General features: G+C 50.8%; 1 protein-coding gene across 2 annotated transcripts in view; it reads right to left on the reverse strand.

Annotated features, from left to right (window-relative positions):
* Window positions 1-21545, reverse strand: part of LAMB1 (laminin subunit beta 1) — a 49050-nt gene that overhangs the window by 15262 nt on the left and 12243 nt on the right. For both annotated transcript variants that reach the window (XM_068402331.1, XM_068402332.1), the window contains 12 exons: window positions 20703-20782; window positions 15569-15704; window positions 13300-13458; window positions 12355-12482; window positions 11786-11909; window positions 10574-10778; window positions 10271-10414; window positions 9943-10174; window positions 8733-8896; window positions 8019-8243; window positions 6919-7136; window positions 6719-6815 (listed from right to left, as the gene is read on the reverse strand). In XM_068402331.1, the coding sequence (XP_068258432.1) occupies window positions 6719-6815; window positions 6919-7136; window positions 8019-8243; window positions 8733-8896; window positions 9943-10174; window positions 10271-10414; window positions 10574-10778; window positions 11786-11909; window positions 12355-12482; window positions 13300-13458; window positions 15569-15704; window positions 20703-20782 (1912 nt within the window). The remainder of the gene's footprint in view (window positions 1-6718; window positions 6816-6918; window positions 7137-8018; window positions 8244-8732; window positions 8897-9942; window positions 10175-10270; window positions 10415-10573; window positions 10779-11785; window positions 11910-12354; window positions 12483-13299; window positions 13459-15568; window positions 15705-20702; window positions 20783-21545) is intronic.

Consider the following 21545-nt stretch of genomic DNA (forward strand, 5'->3'; position numbering starts at 1 on the left):
ATCCTGTGAGCAAACCTTTCATGTCACAAATGACACGTGCATGCCAGTGTTTGGTTACATGCGATCTTCTTTTTTAGAGTCTAGATGACCTTAGCCAAGCGCTTCAGCCACAGCTGAAATCATCTCTGTTCCTCACTAGAGTCAGTCTCTGAGTGCTTCTATGAGATGCTGGGTCCCAATTTCTGGACACAGCATTAATAACTAAATTTGGCCAGTCAGAATCCCACAGAAGCTGCTCTTCTGCCCTCCAAGGCCATGTGGAACAGGATCTCCACCATCTCCAGTGCCTTTAGTGGAGGAGTCCTGTATCCCATGCCCTGGCCACCACCAACGGGCTATTTCACACCCTGGCATGGAGCACATCCAAGGCCTCTGCAGAGAGCATCTTCCCTTCACAGCCTGGTGGGGATCAAACCCTCAACTGACTTCAGCTGTGGTGACTTCTCAAAAGGAGGTAAGCAAGCCCCGGGACAAGATCATATAAAGCCACCTAGGTAGCGAGGAGCACCTTGAACACCCTCAGCCACCAGGCAAATAGCTCAGCACGTAGGTTTCACTTTGCCTCATGCAGCGCCTGCTTACCAAGCATCCGCTGGCTTCAGTCTCCGTGGGATTTCAGGGCACAACTTTGTCCTAAAGTGACAAAAAAGAAGCTGTCCTAAAGGGACAAAAGCCCAGTGACAGTGGCAGGCTCCATGTGAAAGGAAAAGAGGACCTCCCAGCTGGCGCGGACTGGAAAAGGCTAGCACAGGATTGGCAAATAGCTCATGGAAGAATAACCATGTGCCAAGTTACACATCTGTCATTCGTGACAGTGGGTGCACATCCACCAGAAGGATTCACGTGACATTTGATTATCAACACCAATGAACTGGGATGTGAAAACAGGAGATGCCTTAATTCCCATCACCTGCTAGAAATGGAGCGAACACCGTGCCAGAATGACCCAGCATGCCAAGCCCAGCATTGTTTTTGGCCAAAGTAAGTACCCCAGCATCACATCTAACCACAGCAGAGTTCTTGCTCCTCTACCACCTCCTTTGTTGATGTCCAACTATTCCTACGGCCACCACGTGAGCCAACTCCTATGCAGTCCCGTGCTAATGATGCTCTCTATTAAAGCAGTTTTGCTTCTGATGTACTCAAACAGGCTAATGCAAACACAATCTTCAAAGTATAGCTTGGCTCTGGAGATTTCGGCTCTAACCAGCACCCCTGTAAGTCTTGTGTAACACTTGAGTAGCTATACCACGTCTAATTTTAGCATATGCCTGGTTTAGTTAATTTTCCCCAAGAAGAACAAGAAACACACAGCCACATCTAGGGATGCAGAGGGCTTCAGATATTATCCAGTAGCTAGCGATGGCTTTATAGTCCACCTAACATAGTATCTGTGGAACAGGGAAAGACAGAGAGTCCTGTAAGCTCTTTTTAGATGCCTTACCTATGCTCGCGTGACTAGAAATTGGGAAAAGTGGCTCATTTTTGCGCTGTAAAACCACACAGATGCTGAGTTTACTGCGAGACGTTTAGATGCCTTAGCCAGTTTGGGTTGGAAATGGCCTTCAAGACAAATGGTTGATTATTCTCCTGTCACACAGAGGGGTGGACGAAGGCCAGGGTGAGGGGCTGCAAGTTAACACAGACTGGGCTGCTCGCTTTGAAGATCAGTCAGACAGGGATCAAATCAGTCCCTTGGTAAGTAGAGCAGGACACTGCAATACCTCCCACAGAAAACACAGCAGAGGAAAAGAAGTTTTTTGAAAACATTGGTCAAAGATCTGAGGGTTTTCAAAGGAGCATTTACTAATTTAAACAATAGGTTTCTGTTTGAAAATGTCATTTTGGAACTGGGTGTATTGTTTTCTTTAATTGAGTGTTTAACTCAATCAGACATTCTTCTGAGGCATACTCTGACTTAAGTAAAATCACATTTTTGACAGGAAAATTTTCTAGCCAAATTCTTCAGTCAGGATCTGCTGATTAGCAGCTTATGACTACCAAAGATTGAAAGTGCATCTATTCACAAATGCATGTGCACACATGTGCACACACACAGAGTATCCATGAGTAATTTTTCTGCCACCTTGATCAATGCATTTCTCTTTCAGTAGTTTTTTTTTCCTGATCTTAAAGATAAAAGTAACACTCATACATGTTTATTGAATGTAGTCTTGTAGAAACCTAAGGGGAGAAATCCCAAAGTAGTAAATAACTATCTCGAGTGGTTTGCTTCAAGCTCACAAGGACCTATGAACCACTTTATCTTTCACCTACTCTGACAGCTCTGCTACCTTGCCCTCTGATTTTAAATACTGAGAACTCACTTCCATTTGAGCTACGGTAATTTAATATGTGGCATATTTGCATATCACTTAATTTAAACTAAGGTGTGTCAGAGCAGTTGATACTACAGCTGACATGATACACTGAAAGGGCTGTATGAAGATCAGCCTCAGTGTTTAATGCCTTATTGCAGGATGCCAGGAACAAGCGAGTGTCATACATCATCCTACACAGAACAGAAATCCTTTCTGCAGAAATATTTTCTTTACTGCTTGAGCTCATGGACGGGGAGAGCATCAAACGTTTAACTCCTCCGCAGCAAAAGAAACAAAGGGTTTGTTCAAACATGATTTCCTGGCGTCATTTCCCAGCGGTAGCGAGGCACTATGATGATAAAACCATTCAGCAATTTGTAAGGTTTAAAGTTTTGCAGAGCTAGCAAATTTCTTCTGAATAATCAGCTATTGATTCAAATTACCCTGCAAGCATATTGCTAACTCCTCAGCGTTACGATTTTCGGTATGAGTGCTAAGGCCTCAGCCTAGAATTACTAGAGTTGTGCTGCACTTTAACATGCTAGCAGACCTTGCCCAAAAGGGCAATTTTCTGGAAACAATCAATGTACATTACAATATTTTAAGACCACACATCAATTGAAATTATGAAACTCAAAGTGAAAACTGCATTTCCTTTAGCATAGACTTTGTCTGACTTCCTTTAGACACTTATCACAGAAGGAAAAGAAACATCTGCTGATCTTCCTCTCTGCACCATAAACACCTCCTAGAAAAGCAGCCTACATGACTAGTTTAAGACACAGGTGTTAAATTAAGATTACAAAGCCTATTCTTAAATGGCAAAGGAGTAATTTTCAGTGGACAGATGTTTTGGCACCATTTACATAACAAAGACTAAAAACTGAGAAAAACAACTTTCTGCCAATGAGTATTTGATAAAAACATGACTTTTTTCATCTTAGTTCAATTAAATTGTTTTTTACACTAGACTTGATACTCAAAGTCAACACAGGAAAATATCGACAAAGGTATGCTTCTTGTAAAGAGGAGACAGCAACACAACCTAACTTTCAGTCTCAGACAGTGCCTTTTACTAACTGCACTCTGTTTGTTCAATTAAAACAGTGATGATAGTAAAATTGTCATCTCCTTTATATTATATGAAACGCATAAACTTCAAATATCTACTGTGCAAAGGCACTATTCGAGCTGCCTCTGCAGCCACACGTATCTCAGAGGCTTCCCAGGAGCCTGGAGCCTCCTGCCAGAAATGTGCTTTGCGGGCTGAAGTCAGCGCAGAGCTCAGCATGCCGAGTCCTGCACTTCGGTTGCCAGGCTTTGGAAAAGCTCCAGCAGAATGCTTGGGAGACTCGAGTTTGATGAATTTTGTAATCCTATTATTTACTACCTTAGCAAGGATTTTTATGCACATGCACACATTCACGTGCAGGCTCACGTAGAGCTGCATATAGCTCGTAGCTGAAGCGACAGCCAGAAGAGTCCTGCAAAGGGGCTGGCACTGCCCCCCGAGCAGACAATGCTCACTGCACAGCTCCTGCTCACTGTCATCCTCACAGGGACCTGTACGAGGCCGAGAGACATGCTGGGCTTTTCCCTACCCTCTACGCCTCTCCTGTGCTTGTTTCAGGCATTATGCTAAATTAAATTAGTAACTGTTGCATTTTTTTAAAGCATGGGGTAAGCAGTCTCCGAAGACCCAGCCCTACAGACTCTCTGCGGTGTGTAATCCCCAATGGACATCTGCGGGTGGTGCGAGCGTACCCAGTACCGAGGGGTCAAGATGCTGCCCAAACACAGGCACCTACCTTAGCTTGCCCCAGCGGTCTGGTCCCAGTGTGATCACTGGGGACATGCAGAGAGGAGACATACGATGATGCTTCTTTCTCTCCATCACAGGGAGCACAGACTGCAAATCAAAGCACCCAGATCAGGTGCAAAACCCTGCCTCCCCCAGCTTCTGCTTCACCATCTCCGATCTTACCAAGATTTCTACAAAACAAGTCACAGGCAGCAGCCTGCAATGGCCACCGCCACCGATGGGGACAGGAGGGAAGCATGCCCTGAAGCCTGGTTTCCAGTAGAGCGTGCTGGGATCCCAGGGCCACATTCACAGCTTGATGCTGCTGCGAGTGCCTGGGAATCTGTTGGGGGCTGCGGCCCCCGGCCTGTCTTGTGTTCACATGACCTCACTTTTTTTTTTTTTTAGCAATTAAAAAATTTTTAAAGGGTGTCAGAGCAACGTGGGCAGTACAGACCCCATTTCTCAGCAGGAGCTTGTGCCTCTTGGTGCCAACAGCCTGAAGTCCTCTCATGAAGAGATCACACATTACTGTCCCTTGGGTGCTGCACCCTGCAAATTCCAAGCTTGAGCAGAAGCCACTTGCCCCAGTCAGTGGAGGATCCCACTCTGGAGTCGTTGGGACTGACATCCACACCTCTGTATCAGCTCGGTGCCTGCAGTGAAGACTGTTGGTCCATACACACACGGTTCAGAGCTCTCACTGTTCCCCATCCAGATCGGTTTGTATTTTCTTCCTGAACGCAGCACAAAATGTGGCTATATTGGCTACTTGGGCCAGCATGAGCATGCCGCTGAGGGCAGGTGGCAAACGCCATGGCCAGGAGTTCATGTGTCCCCCTGCAGCTGGAGCCGACATCTTTGTGATGAATCCTGATCTCAGTTCCAGCTTCACCTTGGTCTCAGGCCACATTTAAGTTATTTTCCAGGGGCACTGCTCTGCAACTCCTTAAACAGCACAGTTTTCCAGTTCGCCTGCAAACCACTTACCACAGAGAGCTACTACCTGCCCACGTGGCAGCTGCACACCTGCCAGCCTGAGCATCACCCCTCCACTCGCCGGGACTAAATGAGGGCTGCAAAGTCGTTTCTCTCCCTGCGGAGGAAGGATGGAGACAGAGCGGGAGGCACTGACCCCACTGTGCCGGGGAGACTCGGCAGTGCCACAGGGCTGGATGCGCTCTGTGAGCAAGCGTGTGCTTGGAGCCCATCCAGGGCATCACGCCGCAGGCTGCCGTGGCTCAGTCCTGGGCACTGGCTCTCCCCGCCTGCCACAGAGACCTCCTGCTGGATGCAATCCTTAAGGAAAATCTGCATTTCCAGTCTCCCCCATGTCACTTGGGGACAGAAGGGGCGGCGGGTTGGAAGGAGAGTGTGTAGAGCTCGCATGGTAAAAACAGGCTCTGAAGAATATATCCTCTTTACTTCAGAAACGGTAAAAGCAGGTTTTCACATGCTCAAAAGGCAGCAGAAACTCCATGAGAGACCAGACATGCTGGTATGCTGCAAAATCCTGCTGATAAGGTATGCAGATGGACTCCATCAATAAACCCTGACAGCTGATACCGAGACAATCCCTGCCCCGGAGCCACCAGGGTCAGCGCCCCTCACCACGCCAGAACACACACAGCCTCCCTGAAAGGCTGCCTCGCCTGCCCCCCCCCAGAAACCCAATATGTACTCAGGAACTGGGACAATTCCCCGAGTCCTTTCATCTGCTGCATTAACCAAGTAGCTGTGACTTGCCTATCTGGTTAGATAATGGGCTCTAAGGTATCTCTATTGTAAAGGATTTATTAAAGACCACAGCAAGCACATTCCTCCCTGCAGGAAAAAATACCTTAATCTACTGCAAACCCTCCTGGCAAAGGCTCCCATTTGAACAGATCAGAGATACAAGTTTGTTCTGGTCTGGACAGTGTTTGAAGTTTCTTTTCCAGCTAATGAACAGACTTGTTTATAACGCAAGGACAGAGAGCATCCAGTTTTTCTAAACAAGTGATTTCATGGTGCTCTGTTTTGCTGCATGTAGCTATGGCTAACCCGCTGTATGGGCTCTGCTCGCTCCTTTATTTTCATCTGAAATATAAGGAACGTCTCCTACTAAATCAAAAACCTTATTTCTTCAGGCCAAGTCTCCCTTACAAGACACAAGAGGAGACAGTGGTTTTCCACTACGTACCATTGAAAGGCAAAGGGAACTGGTTTCCAGACCAATACTCAAACACTTACGATATGTTTTCTTACCACACCCGCTTACCTGACAGCACTGCAACCTAACGGTTAAAGAAGAGTTAGTTTCTAAACAGAGAGGTTTGCTTCTAAATAAGGGTCTGACAAGAAATAAAATAAACCAGACAAGCGCGGCCTCCTGCCGCGCCTCCCGTCTCCAGAGGCACCAGAATCGTGGGGACAGACCCCCACCATGCCTTCCTCCCTCATTTCTGAGGCTCGTGGGGGCACTGGCGGGGGTCACCGGAGGGGCTGCTCCTGGCAGGGGTGTCCCAGCACACCGGGGGTGATGGCGTGCCCGGCCACTGGCCAAGGGGTCATTTCCAAAAGGAGGAGGTGGAGCAGGCGCTGGGGCTGGACTCACCTCGGCACTCCACGCCTGGGTCGCCCCAGAAGAGCTCCTGGCACTCCCGGCAGGTCCGGCCTCCGAAGCCCGGCATGCACTGGCACTGCCCCGTGAACTGCCGAAAGAAAAACCCCAACAGGAGACGTGACCACCTCGGCAGCTCGGCCCCGCGCCGCAGCGAAGGCCTTGCCGCGGAAGCAGCCCCGCGCCGCCCTCACCTCGTTGCAGGCGGGCCCGAGGGAGCGTGCGGGGTCGCAGCCGCACTGCTCGCAGCCGGCGCCGCTGGCGAGCCGCCACGTGTGGGGAGCGCAGCGGTCGCAGGTCTGCCCCACCACGTTGGGCAGGCACCGGCACTGCCCCGTGGCCGCCTCGCACTGGCAGCTCTCCGAGCCCTCGCAGTCCTCCCGGATGGTGCCCAGGTAGTTGCAGACGCACTCTGTGAGGGAAAGAGCGTGCTGTCTCAGTGTCAGCCTGCCTTCTCGTTACCAAACCGCCCAGAGTTCCCATTTAGGTTATTCTCCGAGTCCCCAGAGGTGCAGGCAGATGCCAGCACACCCCAATGCCCATGGCCAGGCCCGGCTGACCCAACGCTGAATGACACCCAGCACCGCGCAAAAGCCCTGCTCATGCCCCAGGCTGGCCACCTCTACGGCTTCTGCCCCAGCACAGAGCAGGCGACAGGAGCCCCCTGTTCAAGGAGCCCAGCCTTCCTCCTGTTCTCCTTTCCTCCCTCTGCACAACTGAAGCCCAAGCCTGCCCAGCTCCTGTCAGCCAGCTATGGTGGCGGATCTGCTTGGAGCGGTGGATGGCGTGCCAAGCAGGGCAGCGCTCCGCTCACCTGCCCAGCAACCCTCTGCCCTGCCGGGATGTGTCCGGCACTGCAGGAGAGGAGAGTCTGCCTCCTCATCCCCGGGCAGGACTCGCTCCTGTTGTCCAGCCACTTCTGCAGGAACGCTGGTGTTAAAAGCCAGACCCTCACCCCAAAAGCCAGACCCTCACCCCAAAAGCCAGACCCTCACCCCGCCACCGGCCATCTCCGGAGAAGAGGGAAACAAAGACCCCTAACAAGATGGCAAGAACCCCCTCCTCCTGCAAAAGCCTCATCCTTTCAGCACATGTAAATGCTGTCCCTGCTCTCCCTGTCAAATGTGAAGGACTCCCCTCCTGGCCAGGAGCCCTGCTGAGCTGCAGGGCAGCTGCACTCTACTCCAGCTGGAGGTAATCAGGTTTCCCCTCCACCCCAAATGCTCCCAGGTAAATTCAAAAGAGCGCAGGTGGCCGCTGCCACCCAGTGACACAGACGTGCCTCCCCACTCACTTCTGCAGTCCTGCTGCAGGGCGCTCCCGTAGTAGCCCTCTTTGCAGAGGTGGCAGTTTTCCCCTTCCGTGTGATACAGACACTTCACGCACGCTCCCGTCTTCTTGTCGCAGGCCTCCGGGTCAGTGGTGTCGATGTTGTTGTTGCACTGGCACGGCTGGCAGGCACCACCAACCTCATCAGGGCTCCCAAAGAAGCCAGATGCACATTCATCACATCGATTGCCTGTTTGAACAAACAGGCACGGTGGGAATCACCATCATGGCTCGCTAGTGCGCAGCCCCGTAAACGGCAAGACTGAGGCAAGACAATAAAGGCTGTTAATGGGGGGTGTTAATTGGATAATGCTCAAAGCAACAAAGGCAGCTCTTGGTGAGACTGGGTGAGACCGCAGCAGCTTGGTGCAGGATGGATGGTACCGTCTGGGGCACCAAGGCATGGTGCTGCAGCCCAGCTGCCAGCACGCTCATCCCCTCAGCTCCACTGCTATCCCGTCCACCTCTGCCAACCACCAGTCATCTCGCCACACTCCTGGGGATGAGGTTCACAGTAGTGCCGGCATCACCTGCACAAGCCACTCTGCCCCAGCACCTTCCAAGAGCTGCCAACCTCCAGCAGCAATACATTGATGCTGGTGCTGTGGTCACATCCAACAACCCCTTCTCACCGTGAGGTTCAGCCCAAGCAGCCCCCCTCCACACACCCGCCAAGTACCTATGTATCCCACGCTACAGACACACACGACTTGCAGCGTGACGGGATCCTGGTAACAGCCGCTGGAAAACTGGCGTCTGCTTTCGGGGCCGTCAGGGCAGGGGCAGGGGCGGCAGTGGTCACCCGATCCCAGGACAGGGTCTCCGTAGTAGCCAGCCTGGCACCTGTGTGATGGGGTACACGGCATGCATGGGACTGCAGGCAAACAGACTGAAGCCTTGCTGTAACTACGCTCAAGTTTTCAACCACCGCGAAGAACAAAAGGGCAGAAACATCCTTACAGCTCTCCCGTGCCACTCATGCTCCAAGCAGCCACAGAGGCAAATTTGTCTGGCTCACACCAGCATAAGAGCAGGAGACCCAAAGCTGATGCCTCTCAAGAGGCTTTCATTTGAGAAAGCCTCTCTGAAGCCCCAGGGTCCCGCAACGTGCTCTCTGGCATCTGGGCAGTCACTGCCAGGAGGCATGAGGCCACGGGCAGGGAAGATGAGGTCCCTGCTCCTATCCTCCTCTGGGACCACCAGCAATGCTCTGGCTTCCAGGGTGCAGGGACTTGTACTCAGCACTGGTGAGGCCACACCTTGAATACTGTGTTCAGATTTGGGCCCCTCACTACAAGAAAGACAGTGAGGTGCTGGGGAGAGTCCAAAGAAGGGCAACGACGCTGGGGAAGGGTCTGGTGCACAAGTCTTATAAGGAGTGGCTGAGGGAACTGGGGTTGTTTAGCCTGGAGAAAAGGAGGATGAGGGGAGACCTTATAGCTCTCTACAACTACCTGAAAGGAGGTTGTAGTGAGGTGGGTGTTAGTCTCTTCTCCCAGGTAACAAGTGACAGGACAAGAGGAAACGGCCTCAAGTTGCACCAGGGGAGGTTTAGATTGGATATTAGGAAAAATTTATTCACTGAAAGGATTGTCAAGCATTGGAACAGGCTGCCCAGGGCAGTGGTGGAGTCACCATTCCTGGAGGTATTTAAAAGCCGTGTAGATGTGGTGCTTAGGGACATGGTTTAGTGGTGGACTTGGCAGTGCTAGGTTAATGGTTGGACTTGATGATCTTAAAGGTCCTTTCCAACCAAAACGATTCTGTGATTCTGTGATTGTATGACTCGCCCCATGGATTCACACCCGCCAGCACCAGAGGGGAACAGCTGCTGCACCCATCCTGCCAGGGGCAAGGAGAGGGGCCAGGGAGGGTTGTGTGTGCCATACCTCTCGCAGTTGTGTCCTGCCGTGTGGTCCCGGCAGCTCAGGCACTCCCCGGTGTAGGGGCTGCAGTCGTCGGCATGGCCGTTGCAGTGGCAGGGCTGGCAGCTGGGGAAGCCCCAGAAGCCGGGCAGGCAGCGGTCACATTGCCGCCCATACACCCCGGGGAAGCAGTGGCACTGGCCCGTCTCCGCATCGCAGAAGGCATTGTAAGAGCCTCGGATGTGGCACTCGCATGCTGCAAGGAGAGGGAGAGAGGGGCTGCGTTTCCACGGCAAGCCCTAAAGGCAGGGCCCCGACTGCAGCACAGCCCAGAACCAAGGGTTTAACATACGTCGGCATCCGCTCGGCCCGAACCCAAAGGTGCCAGGGGCACATCTGTCGCACTGTCTTCCGACAACGCTGGGACGACATTGGCACTGTCCTCCGCTGGGGTCACACACCGAACTCAGAGAGCCCTGGGGGTCGCACAGGCATGCTGAGCGGAGAAAAGCATCAGAGGGAGTGAGTATCACGGCACAGGGCATGAACCCCCTGCCTCATCCCACACACACGCCTTCCCCACGCAAACTGTTCTGCCTACAAGCACTGTCCAGCTTCCAGGCGCAGTTCGCCCTACAAGTAGGTGGTTACGTACATAACGCGGTCTCGTGTAATAGAGCAGAAATGCTGAATAGGATGTTCTTGCAGACGTCTGTCATCGGGGTTTTCACAACGCTCCTGCTGTTTTCCAGACACCGGTATCTTTGGAAAGTTTCCCAAGCGCTGTTCGTGACCACATCCTCGCCTGAGCCTCCCACTGTGAATATGTCCAGTGATTTGCAGTATGGCATGAGAACGAGCTACGAAACAATTTTACCATGACAGTGTCACTATTTACAGAATCACAGAATCACAGAATCAACCAGGTTGGAAGAGACCTCTGGGATCATCGAGTCCAACCATTGCCCTGACACCACCATGTCAACTAGACCATGCAGCTAAGTGCCATGTCCAGTCTTTTTTTAAACACCTCCAGAGATGGTGACTCCACCACCTCCCTGGGCAGCCCATTCCAATGTCTAATAACCCTCTCTGAAAAGAAATTCTTCCTAATGTCCAACCTGAACCTCCCCTGGCGAAGCTTGAGGCTATGTCCTCTTGTCCTATCACTAGTTGCCTGGGAGAAGAGGCCGACTCCCACTTCACTACAACCTCCCTTCAGGTAGTTGTAGACTGCAATAAGGTCACCTCTGAGCCTCCTCTTCTCCAGGCTAAACAACCCCAGCTCCCTCAGCCGTTCCTCATAGGTCATACCCTCCAGACCCTTCACCAGCTTGGTCGCTGGTGAAGGTTGCTATTTATAAATAGCCTCCATCAAAATTACGAAAATTGACTATTATCCCACTTCCTATTATCCTTTTGTGGCCAAAAAGCAAACAGCCTGACAGAATTTGTAAGGGAAATGACAAGAATTCTGTAGTTTTTCGTGGAATAGTTCTGGTATCTACCAAACTCTTACCAAATCTGCCAAATTCTATCCATTCAAAAGAAAAAGGTAGATATTCATGACATACATGACACACATTAGCCTTCCCAAAGAAACTACTGTGAAAGTTCAGGTCTGTGGAACTAGCTGCACTCCTTTAAAATACAGCAAAAGTCTCTTAGCAGAAAAACAACTCACATACTTTGAGACTGAAGAAGCCTGTGTGGCTTTACATTGTTCAGTTAAAATCTGGCTTCAGCTGTAAGCAACAACATCGTAAAACACTACTTTGGATTTACACAACTGCCTGCCAGAGGAGATGCAAACTTTCAGGCTTTTAAATACACTTTTCCCCCAGAGCATCCCCAAATTTCTGCTCACAGAGTCAATGAGCGTGTACGGGCTCTCCGTCTCTGTATCCACCGAGGAGTACTGGGGCAGCTCCAGGCGGATGGTGTAATTCAGCCCCTTCTCGAAGCAGACAGGCCGTGGGAGAACGACATATCTGGATTAGGAACAGGAAACAATTCTTACTTCAAATGCCCAGCACCATAAATCGTTTCAGGTGGCCCTATAAAGCAATTGAGATAACGGAAAGCAGCCAAGACTGGGCAGAACAAAGGCTACGATGTCAACGAGGCGGTTTGGAGGCTTGTGCAAGTCAGAACCAGAAAAGCTTATCGGCAAGGTAAAGTCATACCGATGTTCACTCACAGGCTGTGCAAACACTTGCCCCCCTCTTTACTCAGTGAACAAAACAAATCAGGCAATGAGAATAAACTTAAAAGCTTTGAGTCTACAGATATAATACTAAATATGTTTTTATAACCCATTGGAAATTAAATTTCATTACTTTTCATCGAGGCCACAGAAAACTGAAAGCATGACGTTTCTCTGTTTCAATTTTTTAAATGTTTTTTTCTCCTTTTGGCCTGTCCAGTTATACCAACCTGGAGCCAGGCGACAGCGAGACAACCTGATTATCATCATCAGGAACTGTGTTGCCACAGCGGCTACCCGTGGGAATCTTGCCTGGGCGCGAGACGCTGATCACAGCTTTTTCCCACTGGTCCGGCAACTAGGGAAAAAAAAAGGCTGATCAGCATGAAGCTACGGCTGTCAGCTCCTGGGAGCATCCAGAGCTGAGGCCAGGAAAAGTGTGCGCACCAACGGGGCGGTCACTGTGCTTCGGGGACGGTGGGGGTGCAGCTCCAGCATTAGTGGGGCATCTACTGGCTGTGAGTCTTGGCTGAGACAGGGTGAGGCAAGTGCCCCCCGGCATCCTCTAGCCTCTCTCCATCGGAAAAACCCACGACTAGGTGCAGGTGGTTGGCAGCCCCATCTGTGGCACGGCATCAGCAGCAGGTTTGGCAACCTCCTCTCCCCCTACCTGTGGTTACCAGACCTGAGCATTTCACTGCAGTCAGTTGCTGCCCATCTCTAAGCAAGGAGCTGGGGGGATTTTTCTCTTTCCCTCCACTCTGTGAATTATCCAGAGGCAAAAATGACTACTTGCAAACTCTTGGCTGCAGGCATTCGCCATCCAAGATGGGCAATTTGTCTCCTAAGGCACGTAGCATTGTTTCCACCCATTAGAAGCCCGTCTGGCTGATGCCAAATTTGTATTCTAATCTGTCCTGACAGGACTTGTCACTTTTTAATTTGCTCATTAAACAGGTGCTGAAACAACGCAACAAGAAACGAAACTATAAAGCAAGTAACACTAGTGATAGTCAAAATCTTCCTGGATTTTCACACGTCTCAGAGATTTAACTGAACTTCCATCCTTGTCTTTGAGTCCTAATGACTCCCGCAAGTGCTGGGCTCCTGTCAGTCATGCACCAGGACATACAGCACTTGCCAGGAGGCAGCAATGCCCGTACTCACAGACCTACCTGCGGCTCATAGCGGATCACAATATCGTACTCCATGGAGTAGGGGATGTTGTCGATGTAGAACTCCAGGTATGCCCCCTCAGGCACCCTTACAAATCCTATGCCTGTCCACGACGGTGTGCGGTCCGGTGTGTACTGGCGCTCTATTATGTTTACTCCCTACAGAAACAGGAAACAGAGGTTTTAATACCAATACATTAAATTCATGAGCCCCATGGGAGCAGGTGAAGTGGTGAGTTCTGCTGATGGATCACTTCTGGATCGCAGCATCCATTGTTTGCATCCCAGAGAACACGAATTCTCTTTTAAACCCATGTGTGTGCACACCACTGCCCTTCCGCTTAACAATATACAAAAAGCAAGAAAGATAAAACAACACTGCACAACTCTTCATTCATTTCTCTGTTATAGTGTGGAATTAAATTTTAAAACTTGCTGTGAGTAACTAATCCACCAGCTACAACATCTCGTTCACCGTAAGGACTTTTACATCGTACTTGTAGCCGTAGGATTTACTGCAGTGGCACGTAACTCTACTAACATAACTCTATTAACCACCTAAGCTGAGTGCTAATTACTTCCTGACTACACCAGGCTGCTCCAAACCAAACCACTGCTCACAATAGCATTTGAAAAGCAGATCACAGCCATCATGAGTAGCGTGTCACTAAATAACAGAGATCCTAATCATCAATAGATATTTAATAGCCCAATAAATACATGGTCACTCCTTTCAGTCTGAGGTGCCAAGTTTTTATCTGCTTCTCTTTATATAAAGCAAAAAAAAGAGGAAAAAGGCAACAGACAATGGGAACGTGTGGTATTCAAACTTCCCATTTCAAATATATCTGCATCCACAAATAGTTCTCTCCATAGAACAACATCCTGTGCACTCCTAAGGAAGTTGCTTCAGTAGAAAGGGATAAAATGTAAGGAAATGTCTATACATACGTATCACTTCAGGATATCCCCTCATGTACTGTCACAGTCTTTGAAGAAAGCCTGGCTATAAGTTACTACCGTTTGGCTTTGCACAAAAGGTTGGAGCTCCCCAGAAAGGATGGCAGGCAGGACGTGAGTGGGGGTGTGCGGCTGTGGGGAGCATGGGGGCTCGGCACCGCCTGAAAATCCCTGCAACTCTGTGCCACTTCATTTTGTCTTGTGCTGGGCCCCTACCTGAAAATTCAGAGTTTTAGTCTGCCATCAGATTTGTGAGAAAGCTTTTCAAAATTGGCAGGTTTTAAAACGGTTTGTTCTGAAGGTTTCAAAAGGCAAACCAGCAGCACATCCCCTCGCTCTGCTTGGCAAGGCGGGTTTTCACGCAGGGCTCCTCCATCCCTGAGCCTCGTCAAGGCATCGAGTACCACCTCTCCAGCCAGGCAGACACAAATTCACCAAAAACCCCGTGCCAGCTCACATGCCCTCCGCTGCGGTCCAGCTTCTGCTCTGCACTGTCTTCCCTCCCCACAGTCCTCTCACAGCAAAAACCCTCTGCCTTGGCTGAAACTGCAAAGTGGCTGCATTTTGCCTGAAATAAATAAATTAGGACCAAGTGCCCCAATTGCAGGTAGACAAGGATCTGCTGCTTTAGAGAAACCATTATCTCGTCTCCCTGACTCTTTGCTGGTGGCAAAAATAATTGATGTAATCACCTAGCTGCTGTTAATGAATTAAAAGCAAGGCTGTGCGGTGGTGAACAGAAGGAGCCAGAGCCCCTGATGTACCACGCCAGCGGGGTAAACAAGCTAGAGGCAACCTCGCTTACAAAAACAGCTTTTTGCACAATCAATCATGGGTTTAGGATTATTAAAAGACACATTACTGATATACAGAAACTCTAAAAGCCATGGCAATGTGCTTAAATGCATGCTTTGTTCCCTCCCAGTTTCAGCGGCACCAAAGAGAAGAGCCCGTGTCAGTGTCCCACTGCTCTTGAGATAAGAGGGGAAGGAGAAGTAGCCGCAGTGGGTGCGTACGCAGTGGGGTACAGAGAGGGATGTTGACAGGAAACAAACTGTACAGTCATGATCAAAGAAATGGGTTTAAAAAGAAAAATGGCAGTTTCTCCCCCTAAATTACTACATTATTTATCAGTGCTAAGACTGAAGAGCTACAGGTTGATGGTTTTCTGACACAATTCAGTTTTGTGTTTTCCACATTTTAATAGCAAAACACTCAGGGTATAAAACAGACACTTCCAACACCCAAATGGTGAAACAGCTTTCCCACAGCTGTCCAGACACACCAGCCCACTAAAACTGCTACTCACGGGACCCAAGCTGGCTTCCTCCGCCTCGTAGATGTAATGGTCGAGTGAAATGAAGTAATAGCCAGGCTCCACCTGGTTGCACTGACGTCCAAACATGTGGGGCCGGCATTCACATTGGCCAGATTCACTCGAGCAGCTAAAATGGAAGAGCAATGAGTTTACAACACATCTTGGCTATGCCCAGACAGGGCTAGAGCTATCTTCCATTTTGACGTTTGAAGTGACACAGGAGGAGAGTGCTTCTGGACACAGCTGTGTCTAGACACGAGATGTTCTCTGCCTCTGCAGCTGGACCATGTGCTCTGCTAAAATGGCAGCACGGTCCTGGGCGCAGTCTTGGCTCAACCCAGCTACTGTTCTCGCAAACAACTCCTAGGCTGAGGCTGGGAGCAAGCATGGGCCAGGGACCATTTCCAGTAGGCACTTCACATGTGGTTTCCTCTGTTTGGATGGCTAGAGGATTTCATGGTATGGATGCAGGCAGTTCCCCCGGGCCAGACAGGAGTCCTGGGAGAGCTTCACTTGCTACCACAGACGTAGCCAAGAGGCATGTCTGTCCTGCAAGCCGAGGGCAGCCTTCGGCTCCAGGCTTGCGGGCCATGCAAGCAGCGTATCTGTTTGTATGGGCTCAGGCAAAGCAAGAACACGCATGACCTTGCATGCCCCGGGACATCAAGGTGCTCTTGTATGCTGCAAAGCACATCCCAGGAGGTCGCCCACCAGCAGCGCACAGGGGAAAACCATACCCGGCTGCTTTAAAGTAGGACAGACACAGCCAAAGACATGGGACAGACAGAGCCGTCTCTGGGGAATGCGGAAGGTCACACTTTGTCACAGGAAGGTTTTTTGGTCCACCAAAAGACTGCCTTTTCTTTAAATTAGAGTTGAATTTAGAAACATTTCCTAAAGTCAAACCCCACTAGTTTCCATGGAAAATCTCCAGCCTTTTGAGGCCCACATTCTAAGAGTAATTTTTAACTGACCCCATTTTTGAAACAGCAAAGATTCACTGAAATGCTCACTTTGAGATGCCTGAAGTGCCCTAGCTGCCCCAGAAGGGGAGCTGGGAAGTTTCCCCTCCAGGGATGGTGATGACCCCACTGCCTGGGTTACAGCGTGGGGATGAATTTCGTTTGGGCGAGGTGCGGCTGCCCCAGGTGCTGCATCCCACACCCTTAAGGGGAGCCAGGAGGCAGCAACTCAGCAGCTGAGGAGAGTAGCCCCGGGGAGGGTGAAGCTCCCTCTTCCTGCTGATGTTGGAGAGCAAAGCTGGGAGCCAGAGATGGGCTTCCTGGCTCTCCTGCAGCCAGAGGAAAGCACAGCTGCTCCCTGCTCTCGCCAGGACGCCGCATGGTTTTGCAATCGCTGGGCTCAGCGCATGGGAAACAAGCTGCAAAGCCTTGCTCTGCCACGGCCAAGCCGTATCCCAAACCCCCGGCAGCGGCCGTGCCAGGGGAGCAGTTACAAGCTGTGCGATGTAACTGATCCGCACGCAGGGAGTGAGCACGGAGGAGTGAATAATCACTAACGACCACGCCGCTGTCTGCCGAGGGGTAATAATTCACTCGGGAGTGGAGGGGAAAGACGGCCTGTGGGACATTCCCACGGCAATCCCTGCTGCAGATGGGGTGTCCGCGGGCTGCGATGACCTACAGGAGTCACACCAGGACCAGTCCCAAACTCCCCCGGTCTGGTCCAGTGGGCTCCAGTGGGAAACAGTTCATCCAGCCCCTTGGGAAACTTGTGTGGCTTCAGACAAAGCAGGATGTTTCAAAGGGTTTGTGGAGGGAAGGAATAAAAAAGAGAGGGAAGGAACGTGCTGCTGTTGAAAAGCCTGGGGTCAGACATGCACCTAATGCACAGAGAACTGCTCTGGTCGGAGGAGCCATCTGGCTACCCAGCACGTCTCTGACTAGGCATTTAAGCCAGCACTTTCCATGCTCTTATTGATGGATGCATCTTCAAAACCTACACTTCACAGAATCACGGAATCACAGAATCACAGAATGTTAGGGATCGGAAGGGACCTCGAAAGAGCATCTAGTCCAATCCCCCTGCCGGAGCAGGATTACCTATATCACACAGGAACGTGTCCAGGCGGGTTTTGAATGTCTCCAGAGAAGGAGACTCCACAACCTCTCTGGGCAGCCTGTTCCAGTGTTTGGTCACCCTCACCGTAAAGAAGTTTTTCCTCATATTTATGTGGAACCTCCTGTGTTCCAGCTTGCACCCATTGCCCCTTGTCCTGTCAAGGGATGTCACTGAGAAGAGCCTGGCTACATCCTCATGACACTTGCCCTTTCCATATTTATAAACATTAATGAGGTCACCCCTCAGTCTCCTCTTCTCTAAGCTAAAGAGACCCAGCTCCCTCAGCCTCTCCTCATAAGGGAGATGTTCCACTCCCTTAATCATCTTCGTGGCTCTGCGCTGGACTCTCTCTAGCAGGTCCCTGTCCTTCTTGAACTGAGGGGCCCAGAACTGGACACAATATTCCAGATGTGGCCTCACCAGGGCAGAGTAGAGGGGGAGGAGAACCTCTCTTGACCTGCTAACCACACCCCTTCTAATACACCCCAGGATGCCATTGGCCTTCTTGGCCACAAGGGCACACTGCTGGCTCATGGTCATCCTGTTGTCCACTAGGACCCCCAGGTCCCTTTCCCCTACGCTGCTCTCCAACAGCTCTGCCCCCAACTTGTACTGGTACATGGGGTTGTTCTTGCCCAGATGCAGGACTCTACATTTGCCCTTGTTATATTTCATTAAATTTCTCCCCGCCCAACTCTCCAGCCTGTCTAGGTCTCTCTGAATGGCTGCGCAGTCTTCCGGTGTGTCAGCCACTCCTCCCAGTTTTGTGTCATCAGCGAACTTGCTGACAGTGCACTCTATTCCCTCATCCAAGTCATTCATGAATATATTGAATAGAACTGGTCCCAGTACCGACCCTTGAGGGACTCCGCTAGACACAGGCCTCCGACTGGACTCTGTCCCATTGACCACCACTCTCTGGCTTCTTTCCTTCAGCCAGTTCACAATCCACCTCACTACCCGATCATCCAGACCACACTTCCTCAGTTTAGCTGCGAGGATGCTGTGGGAGACCATGTCAAACGCTTTACTGAAATCAAGATAGACCACATCCACAGCTTTACCATCATCTATCCACCGGGTTACGTCCTCATAAAAGGCTATCAAGTTGGTTAAGCATGACTGCCCCTTGGTGAAGCCACGCTGAGTGCCCCTAATGATCCCCCTATCCTTGATGTGCCTAGAGACAGCACCAAGGACAAGTTGTTCCATCACCTTTCCGGAGATGGAGGTGAGGCTGACCGGTCTATAGTTACCCGGGTCCTCCTTCTTGCCCTTTTTGAAGACTGGAGTGACATTCGCTTTCCTCCAGTCCTCAGGCACCTCTCCCGTTGCCCACGACTTAGCAAAGATGATGGAGAGTGGCCTAGCAATGACCTCCGCCAGCTCCCTCAGCACCCGCGGGTGCATCCCATCAGGCCCATGGATTTATGGACATCTAGGTTGCTTAATTGGTCCCTGACCCAGCCCTCATCAACCAAGACAGATTCCTCCTCTATCCTGACTTCTTCTGGGGCGTCAGGGGTCCGGGGCTCCTCAGGACAGCCTCCAGCAGTATAGACAGAGGCAAAGAAGGCATTCTGTAACTCCGCCTTCTTTTTATCCTCTGTCTCCAGGGCCCCCACCTCATTCATCAGTGGGCCTACATTGCCTCTAGTGTTGGCTTTACCTGCAACGTATTTGAAGAAGCCCTTTCTGTTGTCCTTGACACCTCTTGCAAGGTTTAATTCCAAGGAGGCCTCAGCTTTCCTAGTTGCCTCCCTACATCCTCTGACAACAGACTTCTATTCCTCTCAAGTGGCCAGCCCCTCCTTCCATGATCTGTACACCCTCTTCTTCCACTTGAGTTTGCCCAGCAGTTCCCTGTTCAACCATGCAGGTCTCCTGGTACCCTTCCTTGACTTCCTACCTGCTGGGATGCTCTGATCTTAAGCTCGGAAGAAGCAGTCCTTGAATGCTAACCAACTATCTTGAGCCCCCTTACCTTCTAGTACCCTGTCCCATGGGATTTCCCCTAGCAATTGCTTGAAAAGGCCAAAGTTGGCCCTCCTGAAGTCCAGGGTTGTGATTCTGCTAGCTATTCTGTTCCTGCCACATGAGATCCTGAACTCTACCATCTCATGGTCACTACAACCAAGGCTGCCCTCAACCTTCACCGCTTCAACCAGACCCTCCTTGTTAGTGAGGATAAGATCCAGCAGCGCTCCTCTCCTAGTTGGCTCATCCACCATTTGCATCAGAAAGTTATCATCAATGCACTGGAGGAACCTCCTGGACTGAGGATGGCTGGCTGAGTAGGCCTCCCAGCAAATATCAGGGTAGTTGAAATCCCCTATGACAACCAGGCCCTGTAATTGCAAGACTGCTCTCAGCTGCCTGTAGAAGGCCTCATCACCCTCCTCATCCTGATCCGGTGGCCTGTAATAGACACCCACAACAGTATCACCCCTGCCAGCCTGCCCCTTAATTCGCACCCACGCTTCCATCTGAAAAATCTCCACCTCCCCAATGGGCATTTCCAGGCCCCCATCCCACCCCAGCACTGCTGGGGCAACGTAGCAGTACTGTGCAGCTAGTGTGCTTCTCCCAGTGTGCGTGGACTGACAGACAGACTGACCAAAGGGCTGGTTTGGGAGGAAACAAAGAGCCAGCCTGACTGCCCCTGTCACCGCCTGATTCCTGCTTTGATCCTGTGACAGCAAAGCTTTGACATGGACCACACACCGGGTTACGGACAAGGCAGAGCTCAGCCCACGGCTGGCTCCTACCCCGGCTGACCAAAGGCAGAGCTACACTAAAAACAGTTTCACGTGTTCATCTGCACCAGTGGCACAAACGGAGGCTGCTCAGCATGGAAAAGACATGGACGCCTCTGTTACCCCTTGCTGCAATCCAGACCTGCCACTTTCTGCACACTGAAGCAGAAACACGGTCCCCAACGTCCCCCTCCAGAGCACATTAAGCCCTGAATGTTGTGCTTGCAAACGAAGCGAAACTCGCTGGGGTGAATGATTACAGGAGGAAAAACTGGGCTGAGACTCACTTGTTGTTCAGTGCTCCTCCCTGGTCGCAGTCGCATGGCCGACATCCATCCATGTCGTTGCTCAGGCCCCAGTGCTCAGGCTGTGGGAGGAAACATCACCAGCGCTGTAACCCAGTGCCGATTTAACCCCATCTACCCCAAAGGCACATTTTGAAATATTCGGTATAAGCCACCCTAGACTGCCCCCCCAAACCATGAATCCTGCTCCCCTGGTTGTGGGCTAGACCCACAACCACCAACACAACCTCCCCGCCTACTCTCCTCCACCTTGTTGACTGTCCCAGAGGCTTGAGAAAAAAACACGCCTCTGCCTAGTTTTAAAAGAAAGATTCAGGAGGATCCCAGCTCAGAGACCTCACTCCTACTGCACCATTTACACCAGTCTGGGCTCCCGACCCACGAAGGGCTTGGAAAATCACAGCCCAGTACATCATACTGCAGCGGAGAGCAGCGTGTGGGGCGGAAGGGCTTTGCATGGGGCACTGCCCTGGCAGGGCTGCGGCTCCGCAACTTGGTCAGCAGACAGACAGATTTGTTTAGCTTTTCCATGTAGCTCACTTTCAGATAAGAGAGCTTGTCAGTGTTTGTACAAACACATCCATTTATCTGACAGTGTGTTTCTATAACACTCCAGCACACATAACACTATATGGAAATGTATGTGTATGAAATAATCCCTGCCTAAAACAATGCCCTGTATAGAAAGGAATATTTTTGGTAACACTGCTTCTCTGACCATTTTGTCTTTTACCCAGCGATAGCTCCAGCAGAACTGCCCCATATCCCTCATTTTCACAGAGCAACTGCAACAGGTATCCTAAAGTCTCACTCCTTATGATCCCA

The sequence above is a fragment of the Nyctibius grandis genome, chromosome 5, assembly GCF_013368605.1.
Source record: "Nyctibius grandis isolate bNycGra1 chromosome 5, bNycGra1.pri, whole genome shotgun sequence".
In the NCBI taxonomy this organism is placed as follows: Eukaryota; Metazoa; Chordata; class Aves; order Nyctibiiformes; family Nyctibiidae; genus Nyctibius; species Nyctibius grandis.